Source organism: Rousettus aegyptiacus, unplaced genomic scaffold, assembly GCF_014176215.1.
Source record: "Rousettus aegyptiacus isolate mRouAeg1 unplaced genomic scaffold, mRouAeg1.p scaffold_m13_p_8, whole genome shotgun sequence".
NCBI lineage: Eukaryota > Metazoa > Chordata > Mammalia > Chiroptera > Pteropodidae > Rousettus > Rousettus aegyptiacus.
The window spans coordinates 29,612,485-29,624,518 of NW_023416311.1; the positions used below are offsets into that span (position 1 = coordinate 29,612,485).

General features: G+C 49.5%; 2 protein-coding genes across 2 annotated transcripts; one reads left to right on the plus strand and one right to left on the minus strand.

Annotated features, from left to right (window-relative positions):
- The first annotated feature begins 129 nt into the window (after window positions 1-129).
- On the plus strand, window positions 130-7,583 carry MCM7 (minichromosome maintenance complex component 7). Its single transcript, XM_016124727.2, has 15 exons — window positions 130-286; window positions 1,475-1,554; window positions 1,877-2,041; window positions 2,212-2,336; window positions 2,411-2,591; window positions 2,899-3,036; window positions 3,355-3,504; window positions 3,703-3,817; window positions 3,896-4,027; window positions 4,266-4,349; window positions 4,635-5,028; window positions 5,298-5,381; window positions 6,031-6,199; window positions 6,955-7,064; window positions 7,233-7,583. The coding sequence occupies exons 1-15, from the start codon at window positions 256-258 to the stop codon at window positions 7,432-7,434; spliced, it is 2,160 nt and encodes a 719-aa protein (XP_015980213.1). The 5' UTR covers window positions 130-255; the 3' UTR covers window positions 7,435-7,583.
- A 498-nt stretch (window positions 7,584-8,081) lies between these two features.
- Window positions 8,082-11,146, minus strand: COPS6 (COP9 signalosome subunit 6). Its single transcript, XM_016124738.2, has 10 exons — window positions 11,064-11,146; window positions 10,715-10,840; window positions 10,378-10,509; window positions 9,964-10,052; window positions 9,803-9,865; window positions 9,435-9,482; window positions 9,244-9,358; window positions 9,059-9,151; window positions 8,863-8,963; window positions 8,082-8,724 (listed from the first exon to the last, which is right to left on the minus strand). Exons 1-10 carry the CDS (start codon window positions 11,128-11,130, stop codon window positions 8,584-8,586), a joined length of 975 nt encoding a protein of 324 aa, XP_015980224.1. The 5' UTR covers window positions 11,131-11,146; the 3' UTR covers window positions 8,082-8,583.
- Between the last annotated feature and the right edge of the window lie 888 nt (window positions 11,147-12,034).

Consider the following 12,034-nt stretch of genomic DNA (forward strand, 5'->3'; position numbering starts at 1 on the left):
CTCCCTACACAAGCACCGCTAGCCCGTCATTCAGCCCAGGCTCGCCCGGTGATTGGCTAGGACTGGAAACCCGCGGGGAACGGAGGGCGAAGGACATCCTCTCTGATTGGCCCGCACGCAGCGGCGTAAGTCACGTGTTGGGCGACGTTTCGCGCCAATTTCGGTTGGTCAGCCGCAGTCCGCCTCGCGGGCGTTCGCTCCTATCGAGTGAGCTCTTTGAGCCCGCCAACTGCTGCCGCGCGGATCTCGGCAGCGATGGCACTTAAGGACTACGCGCTCGAGAAAGGTGAGGGTCTGCAAGACTGTGAGAGGTCCTGTGCGGGAAGCTTCCTGGCCAACACCTGTTGGTATGAGCTGGGGTCTCGGGGTGGCCGGGATTGGCACGCAAGGCCAGAGCTCAGGTCTGGAGGTGGCGGGGCTTTGGCAGACCATGCCTGGGAGGCGCACAGAGCATCGCGGTCTGAGAAGAGCTGGTAATCGTGTCCGGCAAAGGAGTGGGAGTCGGGGGGCGGGGGGACGGGCAGCGCGGTGGCGGGGGCCTCGAATGGGGATGGTCGCACTCAGCAGAAACAGGGACCTCAGGGAACCCTGTTTAAGGTTCAGGGTCAGGTACCCCTTGACCCGCCTTCTTCTGCGCTCTTAAGCTCAGGGTGCCCGCGTCCTGCGACGAGCCGAATCCCTGAGGGCGGGGAGCCCGCGCCGCTGCGCGCGAGGATTGGCCATTTTAGGCCAACCTTCAAGCGGAAGTGAAGGCGGACGGAAGTTGCGCGATGCTTTCGGAGGGAGTGTCGTGTGTAAACAGTGTCCTTCCGCGCGGTGGCCTTGGAGAGAGCAGCTGAGGGTGGGGGCGTACCTGGGAATTGCAGGTTTTAGCCGGAGGCCGAGAGACGAGGTAGCGGGGTGAGACGAAGAAGTGGCTCTAGACGAGCCGGCCAATCGCCGGACAGGCTGCAGCCCTAGGCGGAGGAATCCTGGGCAGTGAGGCGGCCGCATCTGGGCCCATGTGCTTCTTTGTTTACTAAAAGCGGAAGCAGTGGCGGGAGAGGGGGTGGGGTAAAAGATGGGCCTGGTGGTAGAGATTTAGGGGACCGAAAGAAAAGAGGAATCATACGCCTGGAAGAAAAGCTGAGAACTTTGAGACTTGAGTGTGTTGCTCGGATTGGGGGAGGCCTTTCGGAAACGGAATTGAGATTTCTACCTAAAGCAGAGTCTGGAATTCCCCCGGGGGTGGAGGTCGTGGGGAACACTCTGAACTGCTAAGAGCTCCTAATTCTTCTGTAGATAAAAACATTTGTGAAGAGGAGTTTCGCCCATTGTGGAGAGGATTATGCGAGGTTATTTAAATAGTCATATAAGTAGTTAATGAAGTGTATTAAATGAAAGTGTGTTTCTTAGGTTTCTATCAGAGGGGTTTGCAGGAAGGTGTCTGAAAGAAAGGAAAGTTTATTTTCATGGTTTTACATTTACCTTATAGAAAAGGTGAAGAAGTTCCTACAAGAGTATTACCAGGATGATGAGTTTGGCAAGAAGCAGTTCAAGTATGGGAACCAATTGGTAAGTCTAAGATTAGAGGAAATAGGGTGGTTGCTTGAGGAGCTGTAAGAAGTGGACTTGCTTATTTCAGCAAGTACATTTGTCTGTGACATGTTTAGTGCTGTACTTGCTACGTGAATATAATGTTACATTTATAATTTTTAAGAGTTGAGAGACCTTCTTTTGGGAGCTGAGAAGTGAGTATTGCTCTCTCACACTGCTTTTTGTCCCCTCTGGAGGCCTGGAATCTGTATGCTGAGCCCACAGCGATGGGACCTTGCATGTGAACACTGGTGAGCAAAGTAAACGACTCTGAGGTGTTGCTAACTCTTGCCCACCCCAGGTTCAACTGGCTCATCGGGAGCAAGTGGCAGTGTACATAGACCTAGATGATGTGGCTGAGGAGGACCCTGAGTTGGTGGACTCGATTTGTGAGAATACCAAGCGCTATGCAAGGCTCTTTGCTGATACTGTACAAGAGCTGTTGCCTCAGTACAAGGAGAGAGAGGTGAGTGTTTACAGGAAAACGCAGTACGAGAAACTTAGATTTCTGTCAGGAAGCTTTTCAGATACTGATATTTTCTGAGTTGGTAGGAAGCAGGGCAATGATTTCTGCCTGATTTTTTTGAAGCTCCATTCTGCTGTTCATTTTTTCCATTTTTTTCCTCTGCTTGTTAGGTGGTAAATAAAGATGTTCTGGATGTTTACATTGAGCACCGGCTGATGATGGAGCAGCGGAGCCGGGATCCTGGTGCAGCCCGAAGCCCCCAGAACCAGTATCCTCCTGAACTCATGCGTAGATTGTGAGTGGTCTCAGTGAAGAAAAGTATGGGAATCTGTTCTCCAGGACCTTGCTAATGACTGTTTTCTCCCTTAGTGAGCTGTACTTTCAAGGCCCAAGCAGTAATAAGCCTCGTGTGATCCGGGAAGTACGGGCTGACTCTGTGGGGAAATTGGTAACTGTGCGTGGAATCGTTACTCGTGTCTCTGAAGTCAAACCCAGAATGGTGGTGGCCACTTACACTTGTGACCAGTGTGGGGCAGAGACCTACCAGCCGGTACGTATGGAGCAAGGGACAGGAACACACTTAATTTTATTAGTGGTTTTTGTAAGATTTTTTTCTGCCGATGTTTACCTGCCATTTTCTCTGTTGTAAAATACACCAATGTGTTCATGTTTCATCCTTTTTTTGGTATGTAGTAGTTTGTGTTGTTGGTCCTTATCAGTGTTGACCCAGAATAGCTCAAGATGTTCTTGACAGTTCCATGGTGTCTACTTCAATGGAAAGGAAATGTGCTTCAGGTGACTGACTCTAAGGGGCTCATTTTCCTTCTGATTTTCTTTGGTGCTTTCTCACATTCTAGATCCAATCTCCCACTTTCATGCCTCTGATCATGTGCCCAAGCCAGGAGTGCCAGACCAACCGCTCAGGAGGGCGACTATATCTGCAGACTCGTGGCTCTAAATTCATCAAGTTTCAGGAGATGAAGATGCAAGAACATGTAAGTTTGGGGTATGTTGCCCAGGGAAGTTGGAATGTGGGCAATCTATTCGAATACTGTAATCACTCATGGGGTAGGGAAAAAATGAAAGAAAGAAGAGCTAAAGCAGAGAAGTCACTTAGAATAGGAGGGAGGTTTGACTGTAACTTTCTGATTGAGCTAGGAAGAGGTAAAGATCTCCACTTCCCTTCTCCTGATGGCTTGTCTGAGACTGAGCAAGTCAAGAAGAAGAGTAGGATACCTAGTTAGGAAGGTTAGGTACTTAAAGGGGGATCTCATGTTCCTTTCTCCTTGTCTGTGCATTCTTATCCCCCATAGAGTGACCAAGTACCAGTGGGAAATATCCCTCGCAGCATCACAGTGTTGGTAGAAGGAGAGAACACACGGATTGCCCAGCCTGGGGACCATGTCAGTGTCACTGGTATCTTCTTGCCAATCTTGCGCTCTGGGTTCCGACAGGTGGTACAGGTAAGAAAGGGAGTTTGGAATAAGGAAGGGATGTTCCGTTTTCCTCCTTGTTGGCCCACTCTCACTGTGCCACAAAGAAAAAACTATCAACAGCAAAACAAAATAGAACAAAGGGTTTTGCTGGAAACTCCTGGGGGAGTCACATGGATGAGCAAGTTAAAGGCACTTTGTTCACATTTTGGCCTTTTTCTGTTCAAGGGTTTACTCTCAGAAACTTACCTGGAAGCCCATCGGATTGTGAAGATGAATAAGAGTGAAGATGATGAATCTGGGGCTGGAGAGCTGAGCAGGGAGGAGCTGAGGCATATTGCAGGTGAAGGGATCAGGGGGAAATCAGGAATGTGAGTTTCTTCCTAGCACTTTTTCCTCCTAATCTTTATTTTTTATGTAGAGGAGGATTTCTATGAAAAGTTGGCAGCCTCCATTGCCCCAGAGATATATGGGCATGAAGATGTAAAGAAGGCACTGCTGCTCCTGTTGGTGGGAGGTGTGGACCAGTCTCCTCGAGGCATGAAAATCAGGGGTAAGAGGAAGGAGAGGCTCAGGATAAAGGAAGGCATTTGCGGGGAGGGATGACGAGAATTAGTGTATAGGTGACAAACTAGATGAGTTGGTATCTTAAATTCATGGGCACAGGGAAGGATCAGAAGAAATAATGCTTGGTATTGGGGCGGGGGCAGACCTCAAAAGTATTTTTTTTGTTGTTGAACAACTTCCATTGAAAGAATATTCTGTCACAAATGGGCTTCCTTCCCTTCTAGGCAACATCAACATCTGCCTGATGGGGGATCCTGGTGTGGCTAAGTCTCAGCTCCTGTCTTACATTGATCGCCTGGCTCCCCGTAGTGAGTAATTTTTGGACCTTGGGAGAGGTAAATTTAGAAGATCAGGAATAAGACCACCATGCTTATTCTCTTCAGGATTTGGAAGGTGGGGAAGGGTTGGAGAAGGGAGATGTTACCAGTGCCAGCACACCACAGGAAGGCCTGGGTGGGTAGGTGCAGTAGTTCAGTGCAAGCCTCACCTCACTGTACCCTTTACTGGTATTCTTTGACCTATTCCTTCTTGTTCCCTTTCCTCTTCCTAAATACCGTCTGTTTATTTTCTTTCTTCCTGACTCTGCCATTTAGGCCAGTACACAACAGGCCGAGGCTCCTCTGGAGTGGGGCTTACAGCAGCTGTGTTGAGAGATTCTGTGACTGGAGAACTGACCTTAGAGGGTGGGGCCCTCGTACTGGCTGACCAGGGTGTATGCTGCATTGATGAGTTCGACAAGATGGCTGAGGCCGACCGCACAGCCATCCATGAGGTCATGGAGCAGCAGACCATCTCCATTGCCAAGGCAGGCATTCTAACTACACTTAATGCCCGCTGCTCCATCCTGGCTGCCGCCAACCCTGCGTATGGGCGCTACAACCCTCGCCGCAGCCTGGAGCAGAACATACAGCTTCCTGCTGCGCTCCTCTCCCGATTTGATCTTCTCTGGCTGATCCAGGACCGGCCCGACCGAGACAATGACCTACGGTGAATGAAGCTCAACACTCAAGGAGACATCCTTTAGGAATGATCTGGAGGGAGGGAGGAGAAATTGGAAAGCTCTCAGATTCTCTGCTCGTGGATACTGGTCCACAGTTCTTAGGGAAATGGTGGGTCAGGGCTGAAACACTGATTTCCTGGAAAACTGTCCCTGCCAGGCTGAGGAGATGGTGGAGCTGAGGGAGGAAGGTGTAGAGTTGGGGCATAGGGTGCGGAGCACCAAAAAGAGTATTCCTCCTTGCCTCTACTATTTCTAGGTTGGCCCAGCATATCACCTATGTGCACCAGCACAGCCGGCAGCCTCCCGCCCAGTTTGAACCTTTGGACATGAAGCTTATGAGGTAGGAGAGAGCTGGGTAAGGACAGGTGTACTCTACCAGTCCCCATCCCAATGGGGGGCAGCGTGTCTTGACCCATGTATGTGTCCTGAAAAGCTTTCAGTCGTATGGTGTGTGTATTATACCACTGCTCTGCCCCCTTCTATGTCCTGGGTCTAGATAACCCCCCAGGCTGACCATGTAACAAGCATCAGAACCAACTTTTCACACCACCAGCCTGAATTTGGTGAGGCAGGTTCAGATTTTAGGCAAACCTTGGTCCTGCTCCATGGGTACTTGATGTTATTTTCTCCGGAGGTCTGTGCAAGGGCTCCCAGAGATCCCACCAGTTTTTCTTGTTATTTGTTCTTTTTAAACAATTATCTCAATGGAAACAATATATTTTGCTCTCTTTAGCCATCTCATAACATTCACAGGCGGGGACTTGACCATTTCTAGTGACAGGTAGATTTATCTTATACATAGTTGGAAATAATTTGAAAGGTACCATTTAGAGAAATCAGTGATGTTCAAGCCACACAAATAATCACTTTTTTTTTAACTTAAAATTTTTCTCCTACTCCTCCCCTCCCCCAAGAATTTTCTCAAATGGGAAACAGAAAAAACATACTCTCATCTCCCTTTTTTTGCTTTTTCCACTAACCTCTCACAGACGTTACATAGCTATGTGCCGAGAGAAGCAACCCACAGTGCCAGAGTCTCTAGCCGACTATATCACGGCAGCATATGTGGAAATGAGGCGAGAGGCTTGGGCTAGTAAGGATGCCACCTATACTTCTGCCCGAACGCTACTGGCTATCCTACGACTGTCCACAGCCCTGGTGAGTGGCCAGTGACTATTCTGCTGGAGGGTGGTCTGTTTTGACTTTAATGGGCAGCCTGCTTAAATATTCTCTTGTTGCCTCTTCCCTCCCAGTCAGGCCCTGCTGGGGCTAAAGTGCTGACAGTGCAGATAGTGATCCTCTCCGTGCTACCGCACTGTGGGTACTTGCTGCTCCAGCAGGGCACGCACAGCATCCGTGGAGGGAAAGGCCTTCTTCTCAAACCTCACTGTGTGGGTGGGTGGGGTGAATTTCACTCCCTAAGTCCTAGATCCTGTGCTAGAAACCTTCATTTCTGTCCTCACATCTTGGACCTTAGTCCTGGGGGCTCCAAAGTGCTGTTCGTGCAGGTAGTGTGATTACCTGACCTACTGCTGAGCTAGCACTTCCCGAGCCCCAGGGACACAACCTCTCTGCCAATTGCCTTCTAGGCTGAGCTCCCCAAGCTCCATCTGTCGTGGTGGGGAGCCCAGTGGAGTTCAGAAGGTTCTGGTCTCCCTCACAGGACAGCTGAACACCGGGACTGGCCAGTGTTGAGAGGCGGAGACTTGGGCAATTGCTGGACGCTGCCCTGGGCATTGCACTTGTCTCGGTCTGACAGTGCCGGCCCCACACTGCGGATGTTTGCAGGGGAGGGTATGGGGGTTTTGAGAGTAGGCAACACATGGGTTGCCCAACTTTAAAGCTGGAACAAGGGGGTTCTCTGACTTCCACTCCCCTCCTCCTGTTCCCGTCTCTCCCTACCTTCCCCTTAGGCACGTCTGCGAATGGTAGACACAGTGGAGAAGGAAGATGTGAATGAAGCCATAAGGTTAATGGAAATGTCAAAGGACTCACTTCTGGGTGACAAAGGACAAACAGCTAGGTGAGTGGTTTAACAGGAGGGAATCAGGAGTCACCCTAACTTTTTTGAACAGACTGCTTATCCTTGTGGCTTCCACAACCACATGTATATGACTAATACCACTGTCCTCTGACATGTTGGGTACTTTCATATGTAGCCTGACTTTACACACTCACTTATTTCCTGCAGGACCCAGAGACCAGCAGATGTCATATTCGCCACTGTCCGTGAGTTGGTCTCAGAAAGCCGAAGTGTCCGGTTTTCCGAGGCAGAGCAACGCTGCATATCTCGTGGCTTCACACCTGCCCAATTCCAGGCAGCTCTAGATGAGTATGAGGAATTAAACGTCTGGCAGGTCAATACTGCCCGGACACGGATCACTTTTGTCTAATTTGAACCCACTTGAGACACTGGGGTCAACTATGCTAAACTTCCCCTCCTTCCCTTAAAGATATTTCAAGACTGCCCCCTTTTTCCTGATGCGCTTGTTTTATTCCTTTTGCTAATAAAGTGTTTATAGATTGCCGACTTCTATTAAAACAGAGTATTGTCCGTTTTCTAGATGCACATTTTGTTTCCTTTATGCTTATCTTTTTTCATCTACTCAATAAACATGATGAAAGAACCCACTTTACTTGCTAAGTACCAATACAGACAGCAGTGAGGTATGAGAATTCCACTATGCAAAGACTACACTGGATCTCCACTCATTCTCTGCCTGTTTTTACTTTAGAGTCAAATGCATACTGGGTCTACAGCTGTGTACAACTGTGAATCTCAGGTTCTGCAGATAGTCACCAGTACAAAACAGACTCCATGCAGACATTTTTCTCATTACTTCTACCTCCCTAGTCCCCAGCTACTACTTGAAAATCAGGGACCGAGAGGGAGGCACAGGGAAACGTAATGCCCAGTACGAGAAATTGCATAGGATTATCCCCATGTTTACACCACCTGGCCTCTAAACTGTGGACACTAGTTCCTAGGGCTGAGGTGCCTGATGGGTTAGCATAGCAACCACTCCATAAACAGCAATAATTGGGAAACATTCCAGTGATCTATGATCAAGCCTTTCACTTGTCTCATAGAACTGTGCTTAATATCCCTCTTCCTCCCATTCGTTTTTTGAGAAAAACTTGTTTGGGAAAGTAGTCATTTCTCTGTGAAAGCCTCTGGAAAGTCATTTCTCTGTAGAGCAGAACAGAGACTGCTTAGGTGGAAGTAGGCAGCCTCTGGCTCATCATAGTCCACCTGACCAGACAATGGAGTTGCTTCAGGCAGCAATGAGTTTCAAATCACTGAAAGGTGTTGAGAAGAGCTGATACAATGAGATTGATGCTTCTGAGCAAGGCTGGAACCAAGGGTCTCCTTTAAGATCTAAACTGAGAAACCTGTGGTGCCTAACAGAGGACAGAGCCACTGGAAGGGGTGCTAAGGGGCTGCTCCCCTTTTATTAATGACAGGTTTCTCTAAGGGGAGTTAACACCCCTCCCATCTGGGACAGTTCTGACCCCTATGCATCATCTCTTCAAGTACCCTCTCAGAAGAAGAGACCCCGCATCCGCCTGCCGATGCCTTGTCGATCATAGAGGACGTTGAACTTGTTCACAAACTGGTTCATGGTGTTGCACGTTTTGGTGATGGTGCCAAGGTAGGCCATGAGCCCCACATCATTGCATTGCTGGGAGGGAACAGAAAGACTAAGTTCCCCAAGGGTTCTGGGTACTTTGCAGCATGCCCAGGGAATAGCTGAGTCCCACTCCTGCATGCAAAAATGACAGCATAAGCCCCACCTCCCCATCCTGGGTTTTAGACTCACATCATAAAAGTCTGTCTTGAACTTGTCTGTACTGAGTACTGGGAGACAGTGACACAGAGCATAGGCCTCCCGCAGGATCTCATGGTTAAAGGGAACCTCTCCTAGAAGCACAAAAATAGGCTGCATTAATGTGGATGCTGTCACTTCCCCAGTAGGGAGAGGAAAAATACAAGTGCTAAGGAGATCCCCATCCTACCTGCTTCAGAGGCTTTGACATACTCCAAGATGAGCTTGACGCGGCTGTGCAGCATCTTGATGGCACTGTGCTGTGCTATCAGGTGTTCAGCCACTACAAGGAGACAGGGACAGGCCAGGGTTGAGAAGACTTGTGGCTATACCTTCCACCCCCGTTTCAAAGGACACTCCTCTAGCCTCCATTACCAGTGGAGTTCTCTCCACTGCCTGTTGCTGTCATTCGGGCCACATGGTCCACACCAATACGTTCAGCTTCCTCTGTGGCCAGAGTGTAGGTCAGCTCAGCAAACAGCATTGTGGCCTATGGGGCACACAGGGAGAGTCAAAAGCAGGGAACACCAGGGGCAGGATCTGAGGGTTAAAGAGTAGGACATTACCTCTCCATTGATTATATCGATAACAGATTCAAAAACGCTTACAGGAAGCTGTAAAGAAAAGATGGAGAACAGCTCTTACGAACATCAAGAATACATGAACCTATACTATGTGCCAGAAAATTGTCTTGGCCCTTTCACATTACACTTTTCTCATCTAATAAACCCAATGACGGAGGAATTATCCCCATTTTACACGAGGAAAATGCAGGTTAGAGGTTAAATGATTAACCTGAAGTCACACAGCTGGTAAGTGGCAGAATGGAGATTCAATTCAGTAGAGATATCATACAGTAAAAGCAGGGGATGAGGATGAGAGATAAGCATGATAGAAAAGCATAACAAATGGGCATGGGGTCAATGTTACTCACATCTGTGTGCTTGGTCATAGGGTTCAACTTAAGAAAGAGGGGGCTCTCGATTATCTCACACACCTGGAAGAGGGGGACGATGGACACGAGTGTCAAAGTCCATATTCTTCCCCTCATCCTCTATTCTCTATCCCAGCATGCACATGTGTGAGCATGTTTACCTGCTTATGGACATGGATGTCGGAGGGGTCAGGCGGCCCCCCTGTGGTATACCAACCCAGAAACTCGAGCTCCTTGAATACCTGTTTAACTGGAGAGGAGGGGGCCAGAGCACAAAGTATTTACTTAAACCATCCTTCCTTAAATTTGAAGCTCCTGGTGTTTATTTTCACCAGTTTCTCCCTAACTCCCTCAAATCCCAGCTCAATTTAGAATAATTAATCGTTCTCACCTCTCTCAGCTTTTACTTTTTTGGGGGTGGACTACCTAAATGTGTTCTTTTTGAGATCTCTAAACTCTCTTCACATTTCCACCATTCTCCTCCCATGGCCTGTTTCTTTCTAACCCTCTCCATCTTCCCCAACTCTTGCTTTTTTTCCTCCCACTCCTCTCGCCCACTTCTATTCCCCTCTCACACTGCTCCTCCTTGGTATAATAATATTCCTTGTCAATGATAATCTTCTCTTCCACGGTGTGTGACAGCAGCTCAAAGGAGTTCATCACCTCGATATTTCGGCCCTCCTGCTTCCCGATCAGAGCCCCAATCACTGGGGAAGAGAAGGACATACAAGAGGTGAGGGTAAGGAATTCTGAAACTTCCCTTATTATAGCACGAGGGTCTGAGGTCAGTGTGAACCAGGTACTGGGAAAACGGTGATTTGGCCGAGGGAGAAGTGGTTTCAGAAAAGGAAAGACCACTGTTTGGTGGAGTAACCAAGAAGAGTAGGTTGCAGAATTAGGCCGAACACTCACCCTGCATAGGCCTCCCCTCCTGGGAGCGCATGCGAATCCAATGGTCTGAGATGTTGAGAATGACAAGGGGATGAAGAGCAACTGAAACACTCCCAGTCACTCCGGAGGCCATCACGCTGGGGACTACTATATGTGGGAGAAAAGGAGAGTGGGTGAGAGTCCGGGCCCCACGTCCTTCCCAGGAGATTGAGAGTACGAGATGGCAGAGCCTGGGCCATACATCCCTCCAGCACGTTATCCCAGGGAGCGACGTTGCAGCCACCCTCCCGACTTCGCCCGGGATTCAGAAAGGCGGCCTTGATGTACCCCGAAGGCTGCCTCCGGAAGCTGCCCCCGCGAGGCCCGTTACCTGCCGCATCCACCTCCATCCCGCTGCTACCCCCTGTCCCGTTCGCCGCAACCGCCGCCGCCGCCATTTTCCCCGCGCCCGCCGGCCTCGGCCCCGCCCCCCCTCCCGGCTTCCGTCCGGCAGCGGCGCATGAGCAGTGTCTCCCTGGCGCTCGCAGGCGCGCTGCCGCGGCGGTCTTTTCCGCCTGGCGTTGTGGGGCAGTGCTCGGGACAGAGGAAGCCTGAGTCCCGCAGAGCCCTGAAGCCGACTGATTTGCGTAGACCCGACTCCTATCTCTAGTCTGCGGCTGGTCTTGAACAAATTACCTACCTCCGCCCCGCTCCAACCTTTTTGTCTTCGTCAGTAAAATTGGGTTAAGACTGCCTAGTTCCTACGTCTTTTGCAGAATGAATCAAATGTCTCATTACTGCTCTCAGAATAACTGCGGCCTACAAGGCCCTGCATGATTCGGCTGCTGCCTGTCAGCCGGCCCTTTACTGTTAAACCCGCTGGTCCCCATATTTCAGCTACACTAGTCCTCACATCTGTTTCGCAGGCCCCACTCACTTCCACATAAGGGCTTTCTGTTGTGTTCGTCATTGTAACCCCTTGAACCAACATGGGCACCTAGGTAATTTTCGATTAAATGGATGCATAGTTTGGTGTGGAGCCTGGCCTTGAGTGGCTCTGTCTGCATGTTCTGTCTTTCCTCCTTACAAATAATGGTATTACCAACAGTACTAGGAACATCCCTAGCATTTTTTAACCTCTTTCACCCTCCTTGTACTCTCCATCTCCATGAGTTCCATGAATCTCATCTCTGGCAAAAGAGACCACTCCAACCCTCTCCCCTCTTTTACACGCAAGTAAGTTGTGTACACTGCCTTTACTCCTCTCCTGCTGCCCCAGCATGTCTAGCTGGCTCTTTGAATATGTGTCTGTACCCCACCCACTTTCTAGTGTAATCACTAGAAAGCAGGTAGAGACCTGTT

Bases quoted from the DNA above. Each gene is read 5' to 3' on its own strand.
- COPS6 (XM_016124738.2), bottom strand. From the start codon at position 11,130: ATGGCGGCGGCGGCGGTTGCGGCGAACGGGACAGGGGGTAGCAGCGGG. The intron at 9,483-9,802 runs GTGAGTAACATT...TTTTCTTTACAG, and splicing joins CTATGACCAAGCACACAGAT to CTTCCTGTAAGCGTTTTTGA. The intron at 9,152-9,243 runs GTAATGGAGGCT...GTCTCCTTGTAG, and splicing joins CAGTGGAGAGAACTCCACTG to TGGCTGAACACCTGATAGCA.
- MCM7 (XM_016124727.2), top strand. From the start codon at position 256: ATGGCACTTAAGGACTACGCGCTCGAGAAAG. The intron at 2,592-2,898 runs GTACGTATGGAG...CTCACATTCTAG, and splicing joins GGGCAGAGACCTACCAGCCG to ATCCAATCTCCCACTTTCAT. The intron at 5,382-6,030 runs GTAGGAGAGAGC...AACCTCTCACAG, and splicing joins TTGGACATGAAGCTTATGAG to ACGTTACATAGCTATGTGCC.